General features: G+C 35.3%; 4 protein-coding genes across 4 annotated transcripts; 2 read left to right on the top strand and 2 right to left on the bottom strand.

The window, feature by feature from the left end:
* Positions 1-619: 619 nt before the first annotated feature.
* Positions 620-4,384, top strand: LOC145617706 (uncharacterized). The gene is made up of 10 exons (XM_081672449.1): positions 620-788; positions 1,100-1,125; positions 1,266-1,350; positions 1,451-1,660; positions 2,289-2,411; positions 2,723-2,780; positions 3,024-3,097; positions 3,541-3,629; positions 3,716-3,797; positions 3,905-4,384. Exons 1-9 carry the CDS (start codon positions 678-680, stop codon positions 3,783-3,785), a joined length of 846 nt encoding a protein of 281 aa, XP_081528575.1. The 5' UTR covers positions 620-677; the 3' UTR covers positions 3,786-3,797; positions 3,905-4,384.
* Positions 4,385-4,918: 534 nt separating this feature from the next.
* Positions 4,919-6,504, bottom strand: LOC145617716 (uncharacterized). Its single transcript, XM_081672460.1, has 2 exons — positions 5,717-6,504; positions 4,919-5,621 (listed from the first exon to the last, which is right to left on the bottom strand). Exons 1-2 carry the CDS (start codon positions 6,502-6,504, stop codon positions 4,994-4,996), a joined length of 1,416 nt encoding a protein of 471 aa, XP_081528586.1. The 3' UTR covers positions 4,919-4,993.
* A 2,022-nt stretch (positions 6,505-8,526) lies between these two features.
* On the bottom strand, positions 8,527-13,771 carry LOC145624299 (elongator complex protein 3-like). Its single transcript, XM_081677297.1, has 8 exons — positions 13,245-13,771; positions 12,061-12,303; positions 11,635-11,809; positions 11,165-11,331; positions 9,666-9,885; positions 9,481-9,585; positions 8,958-9,110; positions 8,527-8,835 (listed from the first exon to the last, which is right to left on the bottom strand). The coding sequence occupies exons 1-8, from the start codon at positions 13,718-13,720 to the stop codon at positions 8,677-8,679; spliced, it is 1,698 nt and encodes a 565-aa protein (XP_081533423.1). The 5' UTR covers positions 13,721-13,771; the 3' UTR covers positions 8,527-8,676.
* A 3,702-nt stretch (positions 13,772-17,473) lies between these two features.
* LOC145625434 (protein FAR1-RELATED SEQUENCE 6-like) lies at positions 17,474-20,804 on the top strand. Its single transcript, XM_081678476.1, has 3 exons — positions 17,474-17,499; positions 18,584-19,966; positions 20,057-20,804. The coding sequence occupies exons 1-3, from the start codon at positions 17,474-17,476 to the stop codon at positions 20,802-20,804; spliced, it is 2,157 nt and encodes a 718-aa protein (XP_081534602.1).
* Positions 20,805-24,081: the final 3,277 nt, after the last annotated feature.

A 24,081-nucleotide genomic window follows, 5' to 3' on the forward strand; every position in this document is an offset into this window, starting at 1 on the left:
GCGGCTAACACACGCATGAAGCATCATAGCTAGTCATGTTTGAAAGTTCTTTTAGTTTGACATTTAGCGTTTAATTAGGGAAAATATGCAACAAAATTTTTTTTAGGGGTATAAAATGTTCACAAGCTATGCTTAAGAGTTAAAAAAATTAACATTAGTAAGTCCAAATATGTAATTAAACATTTTAGAGACATAATCGTCTTAACATTATTCATAAAGGGTGGTAATCCTAATTTTAAAAGGGGTAAATGAATAAATAAATATTTTTATAAGAATATAATAGTTTCAACATTATTCATAAGAGTTTATTCATACCTTAAAAGAAAAGATAGGGATATAAACGTTCAAACAGTTTTTAAAATAAATTTTTTGGCTTACATTTTGATAAACAGAACAAGTGTTCTCTATCTAATTTCTTTGAACACGAATTTTCGAAAATTGACCATCCATGGACAATAAGTCCGCAAACTAGCCTAAAGACCAAAACCCTCAAACCAAGTTAACCAAGCCACATCTGATTGATTGTCCTTTGTCCGAACTCATTAAGACATTAGTAGAACAGAGTATCAACTAACAACGTTTTCAACCTGTTTAAAAATTACGTTGAAAAAGGTCTCTTCTTTCTTGAACCCAGAATTGTTAATTCCGGAGGAGAGAGAAATTTAGCGACGGTATCAATGAGGAGCAACATTACTATAGGATTTCTTTGGGTTTTACCTTTTATTTTGCTGATAATTTCAGCAAATTTCGGATTTTCTGCTGCTCAACCTGTGCATCACCAAGATCAGGTTTTTCCTTTTCTTTGTTTGGACCCCTTTTTTCTTTTCTAATTCAATTTCACAACTTTATAGTTTTGTTATTATTTTTTGGGAAATTAGTTCTTTTAGCTTATTGGGTGTTTTGATTTCTTGAGAAATTGATTCAATTTGCTTAAACAATGCATAATTGGGGAAATCATGCTCTATACTTGAAATTGATCAAAGATTGTTTGAAGGAACTGTGTAATTTGGGGATACCCCAAAATTTTTAATTTTTTTTTTTCCAATAATTTTCTTGAATTAGTGTGTTATTGATGCCAATATTTTCATTTTATCATCAGGGGTTGAACGAAAATGCTGAATCTAGGTAAGATTTTATAATTTTCGAGATTTACAGTTACAAAAATGTATCATATGAGATCATTTCTGTCTAATTTGTATGGAAACTACTATATTATGATAATTGTTTTTGGTAAAAGTTCATTCCTTCATTGCTTGAATGTTCAGAGATTTGAAAAAAGAACATGAACACATCCATGAGGTACACTGCTCTAGGGAAAGAAGTAGGGTGGCATGGGAAATTGTCGAGAAGGTACCGTGTTGGAATTGGAATGCATCGTTGTTATTTGATTTAATTTGCTCGCGTAGCTAGAAGTTTTGAGTGATAATTTTCATAAACTTATATATGACAGTATTTGATGCATTTTGTGGAGCGGGAAAGGTACGAAATTCCGAGGAGTTGTAGACTCCATCCAGACAATGATCTCTTTAGAGATCAGGAGCAGCATAAGAATAAAATGGATGTGAATGAATGGCAATGTGGCTATTGTAAGAAAAGCTTCTTGTCGGAAGAATTTCTTGACCGGCATTTTGACAGCAGACATTACAATCTTCTCAATTTTGTAAGCTGAACTCTTTTCAGTCCCTCAAAATTAATGTTGATTCTTGTGCTGTGATAAATTAGAACTATATAGATTCCTCTTTGACTTGGAGTAATTGTAGTTACTACCTTTAATTGGAAAGGGTGGCCCTTCAAGATATGGTTGAACTTTGAAAAAGTATTCATACTAGTTTACATATGTCCTGGTTTTGTGACTGGATATTTATGAGTACACATGGGTTGCTTAAATGGGAATGAGTCTAATTAGGGTAGTATCATGACAAGAAAACCTAGAGTGGTTTTTAGCTACTTTTTGGCAAGGCACATTTCCTGCCGGACAGCCTAAAAACCGTGATGGTTATGCCTACCTTACCCTTTGGTAATGACTTATACCTCATGTAAGCATCTCATAACTTACTCCTCCTACAATCACTAATCATTTTTTGCAAGAGTAGGCCACACTGCCACAGTCCATCTTATATATTGAAAGATGAAGGTTTGCTTTAGGTTTGCTGTGTTTCTAGTCTTTAAAGCTTTAATTTATTTTATGAAATTTATTCTGATTAAGTAATCACTGTATTTTATTTTTGGTCTGTTTAATGTCAACTGTAAAGAGGGCTTATGCATTACATTCTACATTTTTACCACAGACTGGAAGCAAGTGCTTGGCAGATTTATGTGGTGCATTGCATTGTGATCATGTTCTGAATACAAAATCACTTAAAGCAAAGTGCAATCATGCAGCAGCTGCAAGGAATCGCCACTTGTGTGAGGTTACTTTTTAGATGTTTGAGGTTCAGAATGTTTTTGGTTAGCAATCACTGAGGGAAGAGGGAGGGAAGGGGAAGAGGAAGGAAGATGTGGCCTTGCAGTTTTCCTCTGATTTCTCCATGTCGTAATGATTTGGTTTTTAACACGAGGAAAGAAATTTGATCAGTCCGATTGATATCCAACAAAATAATATGGACTCCTCACTCTCCCTCCCATCTTCCTCCTTCCAAATCCCTTCTTCCGAGCACATTGTTATTTACGTAGTAATTTTTATTGGCTGCCTTTATTTTAATTATTGGAGTGTTACATGCAGAGTCTAGCTGATTCCTGCTTTCCTGTTACTCATGGACCATCTGCAAGCCGTCTTCATGGTACTTTCTTCATAAACGTCATAAAAATATAAATTTGTTGTTCTTTATAAAAAAAATTCCCCTTTTCTTCGCTCTCCTTATAATTATTGAGAGCTAGTAGGATTGTGGAAAGGGAGTATGTGGCTATGCATTGGCTGTTACACTAGCAATTATGTTGAGCCAAAGAGATTTAATTTATTCATCGTATTTTGTTTCATTGTCTGGGTTTTGTTACTCTTGAAAATTTGTCATTTTTCCTGGCAGAGCTATTTTTGCAACAATTCTGCTATGCTCACACGTGCTCAGGAGAAAAAAAACCATTCTCGAGAGGAGGAAGGGTAAGATCTGTTCTTATGCTATTAGTTTATATCTCAAATAACTTACAAAATTCTCTCCTTGTACAACTAGGAAGCCTAAGCTTCTGTATGCTTTCTTTATCTTGTTCCCTCTCGGCCCTGCCCCTCTGATATTGTACGAGAAGCTTGTGAGCACGCTGATATGGTTTTAATGAGTTTTTAATCTGATATATCTCTTGGAAAATCTGAATTATGTAACTTATGAGGACTTGAGGTCATGGTTGCTGTTAAGTATAACCAATAAATGGTTCACTTGGCTACAGATGAAATATAAGACTTGGAAACAATGTTTTATAGTATGTAGTATTTGTTATAGAGTTTTGTTATAATAGAGTATCAATTTCTAATTATTACTGAGAAGTAATCTGTAATCTGATTGATTGTTTTAATTTTCTAACATGATTTTCTGCTTTTCATCTGTACAGAAGGAAACAAGTCTACTGTACTTTGCCGCCTCAATATTGATTATAATGTTACTTCCTCTTTTCTACGTTTTGGTGTGTTTGCACCAGAGGTATTTGAGAAATTTATCCAAGCACATTGTTTCCTCTTCTGCAGTGCTTTTATACAGAACATTGATGATATTTTCCTGTATTTCAGTGAAATTCGGAAGGATACCCAGGAGCTTAAGCGAATTTCAAGACTTGGTCGCAAAGCAAAACCTACATGATCAGTAAAAAATGTTAGAACCTGCCTAATCAGCTTTTATCTTTCACCTTTCTATCAGTTTGCATGTTCTAAGTTTTGTTGGTAAAACTCACATGTTCCATTTTGCTTTGCTGAATCTAGGATAATGGCGACAGCAATTTTGTTTCTTATACAACACACTGGTCCATGATTATGGATTTTGAAGCTGGTACATCACCATAATTGTTGCTTCTCTTCCTTGAGAAACTGAATTTGTTACATGGTGGCTAATTGATTAAAAGAGATTGATGGTCGCCTAAGAATTGCTGGAGGTGCACAGATAGCTCACTTTTTGAGGGACTCATTCAAGCAGATCAGCTTATTGCTCGGCATCATCTACAATCTTATCATCCTGCAATTCCCTTCAAATATGTTGCTTCAAATGTATCATGGAACATAAAATACTTATACTCTGTAGCATTTATTTTTTGTCTTTGGTTGCTTCTGAAACAATTCAAGGCAGCAGTGAGCCAGTGACCATTCTGTTGTATTTTATTCTTGGATTAAACTGTAAATTGTCCATTTATCTCTACTATATGGTGCAGAAGTAAATTCAAGCAAATAACATTAAGATTTGTATCACATATTTTTGCTGGATATAGACAAACAGTTGATGTATCGGGCACCATCTTTGAAATATTCTGTCATCATATTTTACTTTACTAAATCGTCTCAGATGGCTCTAATTGATTGACCTAGGCTCTTACAACCCCAGAAAGAGCGTCAAGTGCTGATCCCGAGCCTGTACTTTAAGAGCACCTCACTTATAATTCTCAGAAGATTGTTTCTAAACCTGAAAGTTGTGTACAACTGAACAATAGAATTATCTATAATTAGTTTTATGAGTGTGGAAGGGTAAAATGATATGTTCCTCTGGACTAAAACTGGGAGTGTCAAGGGAAGAATCAGAAACGTGTTTCTGTGATGAGTTTATAAGTCCTTCTGGGTGCACTGGGTGATTAATACTCGCAAGGAAGCTCCATATCCCATCTTTTAGTCTATAGTTTCAGTGCAAACTGCACACGAAGACTGTTTGCAACCTCCTTGTAACTGTTTCAGCTTACCATAAGCAGTAAAGAGAGGATAAGGGCTTCAACTGATAATGGTACAAAATTTTCAGATGCTCCTATTAATTTAAATTTTGAAGTTTGATTTGACATGTAAAAAGCAAAATAAAGAATGTACATTCATTCATGGGGCAACAACCCCAAAAGCAATTGATATCAATTCATTGGAAAGAAGAAAACCCTCTGGATCATTTAGTCTGATGAATGAAACTCTTTCTTCTAACTTGTCTACATCATTAAACAAGGAGCTAACTTCAGATGCCGGTATTAGCTTCCTTTCTTCATCTAAGCAGAGGACATGTCCACTTTCTACGTAAGGTTTATAGGCTTGGCAGAGAGATAGGGCAAGTGAGGCACCAAAATCTTGTGTAAAGGACTTAATATCTAAACCTCTCGAAGTTCTGAGAGATAGCATCACAATATCCGCAGCTCTATCTTTAGGATCCACATTACCATTCTCTTGATCACTTGCCAACCCATTTTCCAAGTTTGCCACATAAGTTGCATAGTCTCTCATCCTCCTTGGTCTTGAAAATCGCAAACCATTGAGGTAACTTGCAGATCCAAGACCAAATCCGTAAAATGATGTGTTCTTCCAATAAGTGAGATTGTGCTGACACTTGAACCCACTCTTTGAATAACTGCTAATTTCATAATGTTCATATCCAGCGCTTGTAAGTGCTTCTGAAGCCATTTTGTAAAATTCAGCAGATTGAGATTCAGATGGCAATGGTAACTCTCCTGGCGTATACCTGCACATAACCATTTTCAGCCTCGTTCATTACATTAGACATGTCGTTTCACTAAAAGGCACTAGACAAGTCTTAAAAGGAGTAAAAATACTTACAATACTCCAAATTTAGTATCCTTTTCGACTTGCAAATCATACACGGATACATGGGTCGGCTTAGCATCAATTGTGAGCTGCAAACTCTCACTCCACATGTCTGTGGTTTGGTGAGGGAGGGAAGAAATCAAGTCCATACTCCAATTTCCAACTCGACATGACTCTACAATCTCAATTGCCTCATAAACCTCCTTAAGACCATGAGCTCTCCCACAAGCCTTGAGCAACTCCTCTTGAAATGCTTGCACACCAAGAGACACTCTATTCACACCCAACCCCAAGAAGTCCCTTAGCTTATCAGCATTGAAAGTACCAGGATCCATTTCCATGCTTATCTCAGCATTCAAAGACACCCCAAATTTTGATTTCAGTGTATCAAGCACCAAAGCAACAAGCCTTGGTGGGACCAAAGAAGGGGTACCCCCACCAAAAAACACAGTTTCAAGAGGTGGGTATTGATCAAAATCTAATCTTGTAGCCTTGATCTCCCTGCATATCAACTCTATGTAATCGACGATTCGAGGGTCATCGTCGTGGGATTGGTTCATGGATGATCCTAGAGCAACGATAGGGAAATCACAGTAATGGCAACGTTTCCTGCAGAAAGGAAGGTGGATGTAAGCTGAGGTTGGAGGGAGTTGATAAAGGGGAGTTGGATTCGTTTGGGCATTTTGTCGAACAGTTGATGTGCATTGAGTATGAACATTTCTTACTGTTAATGAGATATTGGGACCTTTGAACTTCAATTGAAGGGTGGATATAAATGGCGAAAGAGCTGTCCTAAGCATCATGGTTTGACTATTTTTGTTCAATGCAGACAATTTTTGGAGGAAGAAGCAATGGTCTCAAAAGGTAACTAATTTTGGAAGAAGCAATGAAGCCCCAATTTCTATATTTTAGTTACAATGTTGGATAAAAGAAAAAGTTTAAAATGTTAGATGGTATCATTTCCACAAGGTATTGACCTAGAGACAAAAAATTGATGGTTTATTACAATTAGTCTTAAAAGATATACGAGTAACATATTGTTATACTACGTATAAAAATTCTAAGGTGATGAAGGTAACTTTGATCACCATAAGCTATCTACATTTTTTTTTTTTTTTTTTTTTTTAATTTCTAAAAGCATCCTCATTGAGCATTTTAGTTTTTTTTTTTCTTTTTCTTTTTCTTTTTTATTCCTAAAAGCATCCTGAGGAATGGGGAGAGAAAATGGGAAAGGAGAGTTTTTTTTTACAAAAGAGGAGAGTTGTTGAATTGTTCACTTACCATTTTTTTTTTTTTTTTTTTTTTTTTTTGCTCTTGTGAGTTATGGTCATCAATATTGGGGAGCAAATGTATCCTTTTAGCCATCCTATTTTATTGTTAAAAAGATTTTACGTTGAGTATGCTAAGCATGAGCACTTATAAGGATACATACCTTTTTCATTTTCTCTTCCGTTTCCTCCATTTATTTTTAAAATTAATGACCGATTGCTTAATATTACCATTATGAATATGTATGAACTTAAAGTATGCTATCAAATTAAATCTGGACATATGTCAAAAAAGTTACCGTTAGATTCCCTCCAAATGCAATTTCTTCGGGGTTTTTTTTTAATTTTAAATCCATCCAAAATGTCAAAGTTTCACAAAAGTTGAGACACTTTTTTCTCTTCACCAAGAGGATTAGGTACTTTCCTTTTCGTAATAAGATCCTTTTAGGATCTTCAAGAACCACAAGATCCTTTTACCAATGGAAAAGGAAGGCTAAAAGATGGTGAATCATCCTCTCCCATGGAAAAAAAGAGGGCTAAAAGGAGACTCATTTTATAGAGAATAAAATATTATGACCGTTGGGTTTTTTTATTTTATTTTTTTGAGAAAAAAATATTTATCATTTGAAAGTTATAGTCGTTATAAATTTTACAATCACGTATAACCACTCATCTTAACAAGAGACATATTAATGTCGTTATTTTTGCTCTTCAACATTGCTTTCCTTTTGCTTTTTTTTTTTTTTTTTTTTTTTTCCTCCTAATAGTGTGTCGACAATGGCCCAAGGACCTACGAAACAAATCCTTTCCATTGAAAGGAAAAGCTTAAACCCTTTTGGTATGATCCTTTTAGGATATTAAACATCCATAAGGATCCTTTTACCATAAAGAGGGCTCTTAGGATGACATTCCACATTGATGCTAATGCTCTTGACCATGGTGCAACATACCATGGTGCAACATATCTTCTCCTTCTAGAATTCATGTTTGCTATAAGCATGCTATTGATACATGAATTCATAATTTGAAATACATGAATAATGAGGTTCAAACTATACCAACCTCCAGGGTCTGTTCTCTTCATCTTATTTTCATTTCAGTTCTTAATTTCATTCTCTCATAAAATATTCAATTCAGTCAATCAGAGCAGACCCTTAGTTTCTGTTCATGAGGTTCAAACTTTGAAACGCAAGAATTCATATTTTAGGATTTGATAACCAATTTCTCGTGGATACCTACAACCAAGGTTTGATCTTCCAATTTGTGTTAAAATATAACATTACTTGATCACCATGCCATAAATTTCCATATGTATTTATAAGTTATAACCAATAAGCCAAGAAACGCCATGTAAACTTATCTTGTTTGAACTTATTACCAGTATCTCTTTTTTTTACCTGTAGAATTAAACAAGCTTCAATATTTCAATCGCTTCACACACACACACAAAATCTGCACACAGTACACCTGCTGAATATGTCACATATGGTATGCACAATTCACTATTAAATGAAAATGCTCACTTTTTCATTTCATTTTACTGGTACATCAAAATCAGCAAAGACACTATTATAAAATGGCTAGATGCAATTGAACTAAGTGATAGGCAACTATCAAAATTCACAATATACATATGGTTAATTAGTCTGCTCTACATCTAAGGCGCAGTGTACAACAAAATCTTCATTCTTATGTGGATGCCCATTACACGAGATATTTTACCATATAAGGTCCCTCAAGTTCATAGCCTAATTTCCTGTAGTAATGCCGGGTTCCAACACCAGAGATAACAGCTATCTTTGTTGACCTATGCTCCCTACGAGCAATATGCTCTGCCTCTTCCATTAGTAGAGTACCATAACCCTAAAGATTAAACAAACTGATGAGCAATCTATAAAACAAAGAAATTGAAATACTGATAACCCCCCTCCCGGAGTCCAAGCTCTCAGGCTCAGCAGGAGTAACAGTGTACTTAGTTTGATTACCTGATGTTGTAACTTATCTGCTTCCCGTCCATGGACAGGGACTGCAGTTCCATAAACATGAAGTTCACGAACAATTGAACACTTCCCCGTTAGTTCAGGACAAGTGACATTCCTACCACATCTTCTAAGTCGGAGGAGGCCTACAAGAATGTCCTGTACAGGAAAACTTTCAAATGATTTCTAATCCAAAATTGGAACAATAATCAATAGATGTAAATGAGTAAAACAATAGCAACTTAACAAGTACTTCGTATAACCACAAAGCAACTCAGATACTTCACATTGCCCAAATAAATTTCCAGGGAGCCACTTATCAGTATGAAGAAAGTCAGCAATGAATCTTGACTGCAAGTGTCTTGATAAGAGCTAGGAATATCAAGGACAGGATTCTTACAGAGATAAAATACACCAAAACATGTGTGATACATAATTAATCATTCTTCAAAGTTACTAGGAAAGCAAATTCCAACCAACAGTACAATCAATAGCTATGCCTTGAAAACATCAATCAAACATTCATTACCTGTCGTGTATCCTCATAAGAGAGGAAGGTTTCCCAGCCCTCATTAGCTGTATAATCACGACGAACGAGCACCACTTCTTCTGGTCTTATCTTGTGGTGAATGTCCTGAACGTACCCCCAAAAAAATTATAATTACTTTAACATCTAATCTGATTCGGGTGATAGCACTAAGCCAGCCAACATACCTGAATTCCTGCTTCTCTTGTTCGCACATCACGGCATTTTAGTCCTAGATCATCCATTCGAGCTAGAGCCAATTCACGAAGATTGCCTTTCTCAACACCAGAAGTAACCAAAGGCATAGGTATATCACGCTGAACTCGATAAACACGAGTCCAAGGAGGCACCATAGATAAAATCCTAGCTATAATATCCACAAGTTGTTCAGGTGGGTAATTTCTATACCTGCATACATATATAAGAAAATTAATGATCTGTTCAAGGGAAAAAAAATATTATCAGATATAGTGGAGGAAAGTAATGGATTTTAGCCCACTCCATTCCTTCACGAAAGTTATTGGTTCATTTTACAAAAAAACTTCATTCCCCTTTCTCCAAACAATCACCACTTGCCTTTATCTCTCCCTCCTCACAACTCAAAAGCCACACTTCCTGCATTTTTCTTCTCCTTGATTCCGTCCTGCAAGCCACCACTATCCTCTACTGCCAGAGCTACCATTGTTGCCAGTTTACCACAAGAGTCGACAGTCACTCATTCCATCTCCTCTCATATCATAATTGATGTGTTTTTAATCATATACACATCAAATACAGCATCACCCACACAAATTGGCAATGAAAATATACTAATAAATAATTGATTATTTAGCCAACTACTGTTGATTTAGGTCATGCACAATTGCTATTTATCATGAGTTCTTTTTCCTTTTTTTTTTCTTTTTTTTTTTTCATATCATTTCCACCCCCTGTCCAGGTTTCCTCATTTGTTTTTCTAATTCAAGTTCTCTTGTCTGTTTTCTAAAGCTATTAATTGAGATGGCCAAGAGGAAAGAGAAGAACCAGAAGATAGATATCAGATCATAAGTGGTGGTTGTTCTGTGATGACAGCCACAGATGGTTGTCCACTTGTCCTGTTGGTGATGTGGTAGCATTAGCGCCAGTATGGAAGTTAATTATACCTTTGAATGTTGGAATTTGAAAATTTAGGAATTGATCAGGCATCAATAAAGAATTTAATTTATAAAAATATAAAGGACATATTGGTTAGGGAGTCTATCATTTCATTCTGTTACTACTCTTTAAAGAGTGAACCGAAAGCCTCCTGGGTATCTCGATGGATGAAGTAACTTTGTGCAAACCTACTGCTATATCCTCAAGAACTAGAAATTTGTTTTATGACCCTCGATAATCTAATTCAGATTCATAAGCAGAATCCTCCGGGATAAGGGGATGATAAACACAGACTAAAAGAAGTAGGGAAGTTCATTTCCCAAATCCTGATAAATTAAAAAAAAAATAAAAAACTCCAATACTACCAATTACCTACAGAGTTGCAGTGCATTATTAACAAACTTAATAACAGCCTTTCTATCCCAAAATCAAGTGCTCTGGCAGATAATATAATAAACAATGGCTTTCTTTTTACCATCATATGCCTGCTTGTATACAATATCTTTATGATCCAGTTGGAACACGACATAAAGAGGCATATTGGAGGAAATACCTGCCAGTTTTCCAGAGCTCATAGAGCCCAGTTCCACGAATAACAAGAGTAGGATATATTTTAAGTCCATCAGCTCTGAAGGCAGGACTCTCAAAAAATTCCTTGAAGCTTTCCATATCCCTCTCAACCCCCACATTTGGAAGATCTGGCATCATATGAGCAACAATCTGACAAAAAGTATGTAGATAAGCTGAGCAACCAACACATTGCAAAAAACTTTAGAAAGCTCAGGCAGATAATAATTGTTAACATTCAAATTCCAAAATAGATAAATCATCTTGATGTCACAACTCACAAGTCACAACTACAAATGCATGAGTTCTACAATTCACAATGGAAGCAAAATCAACACAGTATATTTCTGGTATATAACATCTTTGAGATTTGATTCTCTGATATCAATAGGAAATTAAAAAAATAAATAAAAATATCCTTATCAGTAACAATTGAGTATACAGTACTAAATGTACCTTGAAACCAGCATCCTTTGCCAAACAAAAGCAATCAGCTACGGCAGCTACAGTATGACCTCTATTCGAGTCCCGCGCAACATCCTCGTATGTACTTTGAACTCCAATCTCCAAACGTGTGCATCCATACGATAGCATCTGTCGCAAATGAGGGCCAAGGCAATAGTCCGGTCTCCTGAAGTTTTTAAAAGCATATAGACATCATGAGGTTGCAAATAAGGATCAAGGTAAACAATAAAGTGTCCTTAAGAACTAGTCAGAATACTCAGAAAATAAGATCCGCCCACGAAAAAATTAGAGGAAAGTGGAACAATGAGACAGACAGAAAGCAAGAAACACCAAATCACCAGCTATAAAAGGGTCATATCCTATCAGTTCAGAAAACAGAACACAAATTCTGACAAGTATATAGAAATGATTGCTTACGTCTCAATAGTCATTCCAATACATTTTACTGCACTGTGTTCAGAGTAGGCAACAGCTTCTTCGACATTTGCAGATGTATGCCCAGATAAGGCATCATGCAGGTTCCTTGTGAAATAATCACGATAGTCTGCTGGCAGTGACATAAAAGTACCACCCATCAAGATGAACTCAACCTTATCAACACTGTGACCCAACCGCTTGAGCTGATCAATCCTGCTTCTGGCCTGGACATAAGGGTTGTATCTGGAACCACATAGATAAAGTTGATGAAATACCTCTCAGTAAAACAATATTGAAGTACTGTACACTGCCATAAGTTACATACATAGCATCAATTCGAAAAAAATTATAAACTGAAATCTTCAGATACAATCAGCACAGTAAAAATTGACATGCTAGAGCCAGACAATCAATACCCTGAATCTCAACAATAAAAGAATACATCTCATGAATTACTTCAACTCCCCTAATCACACTAATGAAAACATAAAGGACAGTTCCAAGTCTGTCCAATATGCAAGCAACTCCACTGAACTTAATAGCCAATATGCTCTCACAACTTTACACCGCAAGTTTAACCAAGAGAGATAGATCAAAGATCTAAAAATTGTATCGATAAGGTGCTACTCTTTCCTTAGGCCTAGCAATTTCATCAAATCAGAAACCATATCATTTCCTATTGCCTCTTAACTTTGGGTCAGGGAATCATATATCAGATATCTTTACAATCACAATAACAGCTGCAGGCATGCATAAGTTCTATGGCTGCCACAGCTTAATACCAAATTCATATAAGCTCAATAAACTTTCCATTGCGTTCGCGATGGTAATGCTGCTGGTATTTGATATCCTGCTCCTAACAGGGTTCTATATTCTAAGACAGACATATAGAGCTTAGTGACATTAACATCCATGACTCATACCTTAACCCTCAATCCTAGTAACAGCAAATAGGGAATATACAAGTTTATCATACATACCATATCTATTTCTAAAACACATCAAATGCCAATAATTTTACATCATTAAATCAATAAAACAAATTAACTCCACAATACAACAACTCAAACCCCAGAAATCTCCCCAAAAAACAAGAAACAACCCACTTCATCAAACATCCGAAACAACCAAATTCAACAACTAAAAACCAAATTCAATCATAAAATTAATAAAACAATTCATACCTCGCTCGAATAGCTCGCATACTGGTGGGTTCATATCCAGTATAACTCTGAGTACTATACTCAAAATCAGAATCAGGACCACCAGGGCAATACACACAAATATTCCCAGTAGTAGCAATATGCGGACACCTATGAGGCTTTGACATCACCGCAACAACCGCAATACCCGAGGCGGTTCGCACGGGCTTAGCCCGAAGCTTCGGAAGGAGAGCCTCGCGGTCCGAATCCGGCAAGGCCGCGATCATTTCCACCAGCTTAGGAGCACGGGATAGGCCGTATTTACGGCACGCAGCGGATTTGATGAAGTTAAGGTCTACGGTTTCGCCTTTTCTTGAAAGGTCTACCATTTGAGAGACGATTTCAGCGATTGCTTTGACACGGGATTCTTCTTCGGTTAGGCCGTGTGATACTACGCCGCCACGGCCTGGGCGTGGGAGTTTGCGGGATTGAGAGGGTGATACTGTAGCTGCCGCCATTAGAGAGAGAATGAGAGAAAATGGAGTATTAGCTCAAGAGGGGTTTTGTGTTTGCTGTATATGGAAATTTGTTTTATTTGGTGTTTACGAGTCACACTGTTAAAGGGGCGGGGATGAAAATCAATCAAAATCTCTAATCTTGAGAAAAGAACTTTAACCACTTGAATTACTAGTTGGGTCGGTGCGTGCTACGCACGCATCAACCAACTGTAATAATTATTATAAAATTTTCAACCTATAAATTAAATATTTAAATTGTATAAATTAAAAAATGTAATGTAAAAATCTAATATGCATTAAAAATTAATTATTAATAATATTATGGATTATTTTTACCAAAACTAATACTCCATAGAAATATAATCATATTATTCAACAACCAAGCTGTAAAAAAAGAAGAAAAAAAAAATTACCGTTGACATAAACAACCCTACAAATAATTAAGTTAGATTGCATTAAAAAAAAAAAAAAAAAACATGTTAAATTGAAAGTGTATGTGATGTATTGTGAATAATAACGTTAATAATTAATTAGTAAAAATCATTGCTTGGATGCAAAGGCTTACAATAATATTTGGTACAAAGAGTGAGCCTACGTACGTATGATATAAATATCATATTTATTTCTCATAATCATCCTCAAAAAATAATAAATATACTTTAATTATATTTTGGGTCACCTATGTTCATTCAAATACTTAAGCTGACTACAATCTATATCCCTGCATTTTTAAAAGTTTAAGAAAATTTAGATTGTACTCTCTAAAATATTTATGTTATTCTCTATCCTCATTAATGATAAATGCCTTTTTTTTAAACTCTTTATAATAGTGTGCGGATATTGATACCTCTAAAAATATTTGTTTATAGTTTGTCCCTCGTTATTAATGATGCAATAACTTTAGTTTAGACAAAAGCCAAACCAAAAGTGCTTTTCGAATATGGCTAATTGTATATGGCATGTGTTAGCTGCCCTAACTTAGTATAATATAAAATTATTTTAAAAGTTACGATGACATATATCTTCTTCTATTCTTTATCATACACATTCATTTGACCTTTTAGTGATAAATGCATTTGAATATTGGAAAAATAGTCATGAGTAATCTTATTTGATTCACTCCTAAATCGACATTTTTTAAAAAAATTATTTTTACTAATATGTAATTAGGAATTTTTGACAATTACCACCTTCTGTTTAGTCCATTTTAGCAATTACCACCTTGTATTTTTTTTTTTTGAAAATTACCACCTTCTATTTTCAAAAACATCAAAAGTTACCACCTTCTTGCCTCCCAACTACCACATGACGTCATTTTGGTCTCATTCTTTCCCTTTCCTCCCTATTTCCCTCACAATTCTCATTCCTAACTCGATTTTCATCCCCCCTTTCACTTTTTTTCCCCCAAACAATCAAAAATCGTCTCAATAAATAGATTATTATTTTTCAATTTTTATAATTTACACTTATTAATAACTAACGATATTATTGATCAAAAAATTGCATTGAAATACGTGCTAAGGAGAGGTTTAACACTTATTAAAATGTAGAAATTTTACACATAGTATATATCCAATACCCAAAAAAAAAAAAAGTAAACAAAACAAAAATTACCAACGCTGGACGCATTTGAATGGTTGAACTCTAAAAGAGTTTGTATAAATAAAAAAGTAAAAATAAATTAAAAAAATAATAATAAAAAAAAAGGATATGGATGGAATTTATGTAAAACAATATACTGTGCATGTGCCCTTTTCAAGCAAACCTTGTTTGGGATAAAAACAAACTTTGCCAACACCACAACCCATGAAAACGGTTGAACTGTAGAAAATTCTGTACAAATTCACAAAAAAAAAAAAAAAAAAAAAAAAAAAAAAAAAAGGGAAACTGTACAAATTCAAAAAAAAAAAAAGAAAAAAAAGGGGAAATAAAAAAAATAAAAAATAAAAAGGGATAAAAACAAACTTTGCCAACACCATAACCCATGAGAACGGTTGAACTGTAGAAAATTCTGTACAAATTTTTTAAAAAAAAGGGAAATAAAAATAAATAAATAAATAAAAAGGGATAAAAACAAACTTTGCCAACACCACAACCCATGAAAATGGTTGAACTGTAGAAAATTCTATACAAATTCAAAAAAAAAAAAGAAAAAAAAAGGGAAATAAAAAAATAAATAAATAAAAGGGACATGGATGGAATTTATAGGAAACAATATATTGTGTAATTGCCCTTTTGATGCAAACCATGTTTTCTCTTTTTAGAAGGTTATAGTAATATCTCATGACTTTCATTTTAGTTTAATTTGGGCACCAGAAGGGCATGTTCTCTTCAAATTATTTTTACTTCAATGTAGTTCTTAATTTTCTTCTCTCATAAAATATTCAGTTCAGTTCACTTCAATTTAGTTCAACTCATTTCAGTCAAACAAAACAGGCCCGAAGATAGATGAGAAGTGACAATTAGACAAATTTGGGTCGAGACTTGAGAGCAACATATGATATGATAATTGTATTATGTAATACATAATAAAAGGATAAATTGTCTTTTTTTTTTAATTTTATTATTATTATTAATAGAATTGAAGGACCAAAGATAGATGTATTGACTTAACTTGACACATAAACTGAAAAATAATGGGTCTGGTCTTTGAGAGCTAAGTGGTATTAGTAGTAATTTCACGGACTAGAGATGGGTCAATTTTATAGATGATGGACTAGAGATGACTCAAATTGAAGAATGACTCCACATAATGTTGTGTTGATTTGATGGTTTGATAATCTAATATATTCCCTCTGCATTCTGCATCACAACTTCCACTCAAATTCAAGTTGATGGAGATGGGGTGATGAAGTTTTGGACTTTCACAACCTTCGATGGTTGATGCAACTAGATGTGCATTTTATTGGCCTGATCGCGTGTTTGCAAATGGGAATCGATTTAGGGTGCTTTATGGAGTCAATGAGTCATTAACAACATTTGAGGAATGTCTCGGTTACATCTTTTTAAAGTAAATGAAAACCTCTAAAAGTCGATTTCATGTTTAAAACCTTTATTAAGGGGTGTTTGGTTCGCAAAGTGGTATGGGTTGGAATCATGAATGAAATCATAATGGTATGAGTTTAGAACTTGATTCTTGATTCTTAACCATATATTTGATATGATCATGGAATGCAATTTTTTTTTCTTTTATTTGATACCTAAAAGTATGGGAATGAGCCAAACCCACCTTCCTCCATGGTTTCAAAACCCCATTTTTTTTTTAAAAAAAAAAAAAAATTTGGTTGATATAATATTTATCTCGTAACAAATACAAGGTTTGGTGCTTGAAGATAATATTTGGGAAAGGAAGTGTAAATTTAAACTAATACTCCATACTATTAAAAAAAACCCTAATATTCTGTACTTTTTAAAACAGATTTACTCTAAATCCTTAAAGAATTGGATGATCGTATAAAGAATGAGGGCGCCCCCATTCATCTTTATGATGAACGTGGCTCGTTCATCTTGTGGCAGAAGCGTAAATATGTGGAACAGTAATCTTGCCATGTAAGAGCTGATGTGTATTATGATGGTTTCGAAGTGGAATGTAGAGTTGGATTTCAGTACATGTGGTTTGACGCAAAATGTAACACCGTTACATCTGATGCAAATTGGTTGGCAGCAGTCTTTGAGTAATAAATTTTTGACTTTTAGCACATGGGAAGTAGTTGGAGTTCTTGTTTGTTCATTCAATTAGTCCAAAGCGAAACAATGGCGAAGAAGAATGGCGATTTTCAGTGAGGCGCCAAGTGTATCAGCTTGAATCTTGTTCGTGAACATATCTCAACCTGGTACGTTTGATTATGAGTTGTTGTATAATTTCGCATGTATTTGGGAGATGAAAAGCATGCTGCGTTAGTTTAGAAATGTATGTGGACGTTGCTACATGTATTTTGATTAGTGTGCTGGTTTAACATGTAGATCTGTAGTGAATTGATTGCTCATTCATAATAAGAATATGTAAATCGAAATTTATTGAGTTTAGCTTAACTTATAAAGTAGTATAGTTTGGAATTGTTCAACAAATGAAGATGTGAATGATTTAGGGTTGAATCATATTTTTAGTATGAAGGGGTAAAATTAGTTTGGGGCATTAATTCAGAGTTGTCTATTTATTAATTTACTTGATTAAAAAAAATTAGGCAAACTTACTGATACCATGTTTTGATTTGCCAAGAGTATAAATATACAAAGGGTGCGAGATCGGCAACTGTGAAGATACAAATTAGGCTATGATTAGGCTAGCTACAAATTAGGCTAATAAGGCTATGATTACGCTAGCTACAAATTAGGCTAATTAGGCTATGATTACGCTAGCTACAAATTAGGCTATGACTAAGCTAAGAGATATACTGTTGGGATTAATATTTATACTACATTCTAGGCCTAAGTAGTTAACTTAAGTGGTTTATTATGTTGTTGTACTTGTAATTAGTCAAAGCCCATACTCCAATAATTTAGCTTGGATAAATTTTTTCTGAGTGGGAATCACAACCATAAGGGGAATTACCATTCTCTACATATACACTTGCTATAATATACAAAGTCGAAGAATACGCATATTTGGATATATTCTAACAAATTTAGGCTCAGATTCTCTTTGCTATGTAACAGTTGGATAAATGGGGAAAATGCCTACAATAATTAATTTCTATTAATGTATAACTAATAAGTTGATTAGCAAATGAAAATAATTACAGTAAATACTTATTGTAAATCCTAATCTATTTCGTTTTTTTGAGATATTGCATGTATGTATCAAGATCTCATGAGAAGTGTTTAATATGGATATGCGTGATGAGTGTGTGTGCAATTCTGTAGGTATAAGTTGGTTGCAATGGATAGTGGTGTCCAATCTCCGCTTATCAGGTATGTTAATGAAAATGGAGTGTGTGATATGGGCAGCGGGGTTAGAGGACGTCATATTGGAAATCATCAGGCGCTTGTAAATAACATTGATCGATATACATCTAGTGTTGGTGTGATTGTTCCATCTGCTGGTGAAGGTGGAGGCTTTACTCCTTCCCCTTGCATTAATGAAGAAAGTATTGATTTGAGCTCACCCATAGGGAGTTTTGAGACTTCAGAAACAGTGGTTGGAAGTAACCAGAATAGTATTGTCACAGTGGAAGAACCTAAAGTAGGGATGGTCTTTACATCATGGCAAGATGTTGAAGCATTTTACAAAGAATATGGGGAGCAAAAAGGTTTTGGTGTGAGTAGGGTTCAGGGTGTGTTATCTAAAGGCGAGAGGAGGCATAGAATATCTACAACATGGCGGTGTGAGTGTTATGGTAGGCATGATATGAGGGCGCAAAGGGAGGCCAAAAAGAGGGCAAAGGCTATGGGTGTATGTGGTTCAGGTGGAGTTGTTGGTGGAGTGGAGTTTGAGGATGAGCTTAGTCGCAGTAAAAGGAGGTCTAAGAAGTGTGACTGTAAAGCAAAGGTTTATGCTAGCTTGAATCGGCAGGGGCAGTGGGAAATTAAGGGCGTTGAGTTGGAACATACAAACCACACACCTAAACCTAGTGATGCAAAGCTTGTGAAAGAATATCGAATGAAAAACTTTAATTCCAGGGCTAGAAAGAGGTTAGAAAATTATTTTAACTTGGGTGTACCTGTGTCTCAAATTCATGGGTGTTTTAGAACGGATATGGGAGGGTCGGACCCTTTGTCTTACACTGTGAAAGACCTTCAACATGAGGTATACAGAATCAGGAGATTAAAGATGGAGGGGGGTGATTCTGTAGCAATGATGACATATTTTCAGGAGATGCAGTCTGCTAATCACGACTTTTTTCACTCTCAACGATTGGATGCGGAAGGAAGGCTGAAAGACGTGTTGTGGGTGGATGCTCGTAGCAAGGCTGCATATGAGGAGTTTGGAGATGTCGTATGTTTTGATGCAACCTATCTGACAAATCCATATGACCTTCCATTTGTTAATTTTGTGGGGGTAAATCACCATGGGCAGTCGATATTGCTAGGATGTGCTCTTGTATCCCATGAAGATTGTGACACGTACCGGTGGGTGTTTCAGCAATGGTTACAATGTATGAACAATACCCCGCCCAAAGCTATACTCACTGATCAAGCTGCTTCCATGAGGAAGCCACTGGAAGAGGTGATGCCAACTTCCAGACATCGGTGGTGCATATGGCACATAATGCGAAAGATTCCAGAAAATTTGGGCAAATGTGAAAGGTTAGAATTCAATAAAATATTTTTTTAATATTCAGCAAAGTTAACATGTTGCGTCTGATATAATGAATAACACTGATGTATGTCTTATAGGTACCAATACCTGAAAGTTGAGTTGAAGAAAATTGTATATGAGAGTTTTACAGTCATGGAGTTTGAGAACAGATGGAATGCATTCATTGTTGAGTACAAGTTGCAAAACAATGATTGGCTATGCGATTTGTATATGGAACGTCATATGTGGGTACCTGCTTTCATGATAAACTACTTTTGGGCGGGTATGAAGACAACACAGAGGGTGGAAAGTATAAACAGTTTCTTTGATGGTTTCCTTACGCGCAACACAAAGTTGTGTGAATTTCCACAAAAGTATGCAGCAGCCATGGATAAACGAGTTGGAGATGAGACGGATGCTGATGCAAAATGCTCGAAGTACATTAGAAGACTCGTAAGTGGTTTCAGTGTGGAAGGTGTGTTTCAAAAGATATATACTGACACCAAGTTCCAAGAGGTGCAAAATGAATGTACACGTCTGATGTATAGCTACCCACGGGAAGAGATACAAGTGTCTGATTCACTTATTCAGTATTTGATAGAAGATCGTGTATGGATTGTGCCTGAGGGTAAAAGTGAGGACGTTATCACATACAGGAAAAGGTTTTATTCCGCCACCTTCAACACGGAAACAAAATTCGTATGTTGTGATTGTCGGAAATTTGAGACTAGTGGCATTATTTGCAGGCACATCATTAGGATTCTAGAACATAACCAGGTTGTTGACATCCCCCAACAATATATTCTGAATAGGTGGAGGAAAGATATACTAAGGAAGCACACATGAGTGAAGGTTTCTTACTATGATCCGGATAAGACTTTGGTGGGAAAAAGATATAATACACTAATGAATGCGTTTGAGCCAATATGTGAGGAGGCTGCCATGGTGAACGACGAGGCAGTTGCAATGGTGCTTGAGTCTCTTGAGAAACTTAAATCAGAAGTTGGTCAATGCAGCAAGCGAAAGTTAGAGCAAACAGTCCCGATAATGTACCCGGAAGAGAATGTTCCACCTTGTCAACCAAGTTCGGATGACTTTTGTACAACAACTACGTTGCCGCAACCAATTGATATGGGTGTTAAAGATCCCTTGCCCAAGAAAAGGGGAAGGGGGAGGCCCAAAGGTTCTCGCAACAAGGGACTAGCAGAGATTGGATATAAGAAGCCACGGCAGAAGAAGGTTGTCGAGGTAATATAATTGTCGTGTGCATTTATTAAACAAAAATTTATGTTAAAAAAAAAGAAGTTAACGTTATTAATTAAGTTCTTCTAATCACTCACAGGCTAACCCTTATTCGGACAGCGCCGACACCCATAGGGGAGATGAAGTTGTGTCCTTTAACAAGCCCAAGAAGATGAGAGTATGTTCACTACACATTCCATTACAAGTAAAATCCCCATTGTCAATCATCTCCATGACGCAAGTATCTTCTTTAACTGGTGTTTTTTACAGGTTAGGCGAAATTGCCCTCCTCAACAAACAGTCGCAGAGTCTAATGAAATGGTATTTGTTGCCGAAGATGATATACTTGTAACCGGCACATCAACCAGCTTGTCAGAACTCAATGGATAGGGGACATTAAATGGGAATGCCTTTAATCAACTATTAATTACATTAAAACAAATCTCTGCTCGAGTTGTGTGTATGGTATTATAATTTGGATACGAACACCTAACAATTAGTATTCCGGTATGTTTTGTTGTATGTTTTTAGTAACTTGAGAAGAACAATTGCAGTTGATTGTCCCAATGCTTGGAATGAAAGACCAATTGAAATGTAAAGACTAATTGGGGGGGGGGGGTTATAATTTGTTTTATCAACGACGGTGATAATGTGTGTGTTTGTGGGATCGACTTATAATTTAATAATTTAATATTAAGTTTAAAAATATATAATTTAATAATTTAATGTTAAGTTTAAAAATATATAATTAATTTGTTACAATTGTTAAATTGATACAGGGATAGATGTGTTTTAGTATTGTCTAAAAAAACCCAATCATGTCCATTTTGGCCAAATATGGGGATAGTGTTGCCCAATGATTTAACATGGTTTGTATCTTACCATGAATTTCAAATGGCCTATATTATATATGTGTAAAGGCCCATGTAAACATAGTATGTAAGTATTATGAATTGTAATTGGGCCAAAAGACTAAAAGTTAGTAGATAGTAAACGTTGGGCCATGTTAACATATTATGTAATTGGGCCAAAAGATACAAAGAAAGTAGATAGTAAAAGTTGGATTAATAATTGGGTCTTATATGTCGGCCTATACACATTTCAAAACCATTTGCTTTGGTGCAATACAGCACATTTTTGTTTCTACTTAAAACACTCCATGGAGTGAGGACATAATAGCAATAGCATGCATAAAATCATGTCAATTAATACATGGTAATAACATGGTAGGGACATGATTGACATATTATATAAAATCTAAGAACATCATAAATTCGGGCTTTCACAATTAAAATTTACAAAAATAGCCCTTTCGTAGTCTAGTAATTCCGATCTGTTAAGTAAACATGAACAATAAGAAATAGTTCCTAATACATAGCCGACCTAATACATTACCAACAAAGATTTAGCATAACCTAAGCAAAACAGCCACAACGAACAGTGTTGCCTCTGCGTTGGCAAGTGCTTTCATTGTCCTCTTCCATGGGGTAATTTTTGGTTGGTGCAACAAACCGCTCTACTCCCACACCCACGGCAAAAGGGCTATTCTTGGTAATAAAATATCGACCCATTTTCTTGATCTTACCCTTTGTCCATGCAAACATCTTCTTAACCTTGGTTGAAACCTGAAACCCAACTACATTTTCATCCATCACTGACCTAGCCTCAGGACTTTCAACTCTAGGCTGAATTAGCCAAGGCCCTAAGTGATTAGGTGACATCATCAGGCGTAGCAACAACAGGCTGGGAAGCGAAATATTAACGGGAGAAGGAAACTCTTCATCCTCTTCGTTGCCATTGTAAGGCAGTTCCCCTTGAAACAACTCCTCAAAGTCCATTGATGTTGGGAGTGAGCCCAACATTGGGCTTAATGGGCTGTTTGTGACACCCTCATCTATCTCTTCCATGATAGGTGTTAGCAACCTATCCCTTGGCCCGACTAAGAGGCTTGACCTCACATATGAATCTCTAGTGATTTTATTTTTCCTAACACCCTCCATACTCTCTTGCTTATTTGTTGATTAACTGGTTTTATGAAGCCGTGTATGAGTGAGTGAATGAGGATTTATTTATGCTTGTTGAGTTCTCACAATATATATAGGAGTCATGTGGACTTGAAGGTGGTTGGGGAGCAATTACCATTGTCTTAAATTACCGTCATTCCTTCTTATGGATGGCAAATCAAATTATGGTTTAAGCCGTCATTCCTATAAACCATGAGCTCTAAGAATTGACCACTGGATAGTTCAGTGTCTAGAAGACTTCTTTTGTTTATCTCTTACATGTTACATGTATCCAAGTCCACATATACCTGTTGTGCATTTTGATGAGGAGTCTAAACTAATTTTTTTTTTTTTTTTACTCAGCACTACTCCTACAATGTTGCTCATTTGTATATTAGCATTTCAATTTGGGAGAGCTAACATTCGAGGTTAGCTAAATTAAATAGAAAATAACTGTTTTATCTCTTGTTTATGTTTGAAAATTCTTTACATTAGTTACCGATCAAGTGTTTGGGTTGGAGAAAGGCACAATTTTTGCGAGTTACTGTTGTTGCTAAGATTACGGAAAAAACTTTCCCCTTGTTTCACTAAGAATATTTCGGACTGATTTGCATATGAATGGAAAATGACGGGCGTTATTTTTATTTATAATAGCTTGACTATATAATAACCATGTTTACGTGAATTGGTAATAATAAAAATACGGAGTAATAAAGACATAAATAAAATATTATTGAACAATAACAATGATACTGCTAAGGTAATGAAAACAATAATTATAAAAATTATAACAATTCTACTAATAATAAAAATATTTCTTGATACTACTTATAATAATAATAAAACCTATACAAGTTGCTCTAAACAACACCACGTAC

This window comes from Chenopodium album, chromosome 3, assembly GCF_948465745.1.
Source record: "Chenopodium album chromosome 3, dcCheAlbu1.1, whole genome shotgun sequence".
Taxonomy (NCBI): Eukaryota; Viridiplantae; Streptophyta; class Magnoliopsida; order Caryophyllales; family Amaranthaceae; genus Chenopodium; species Chenopodium album.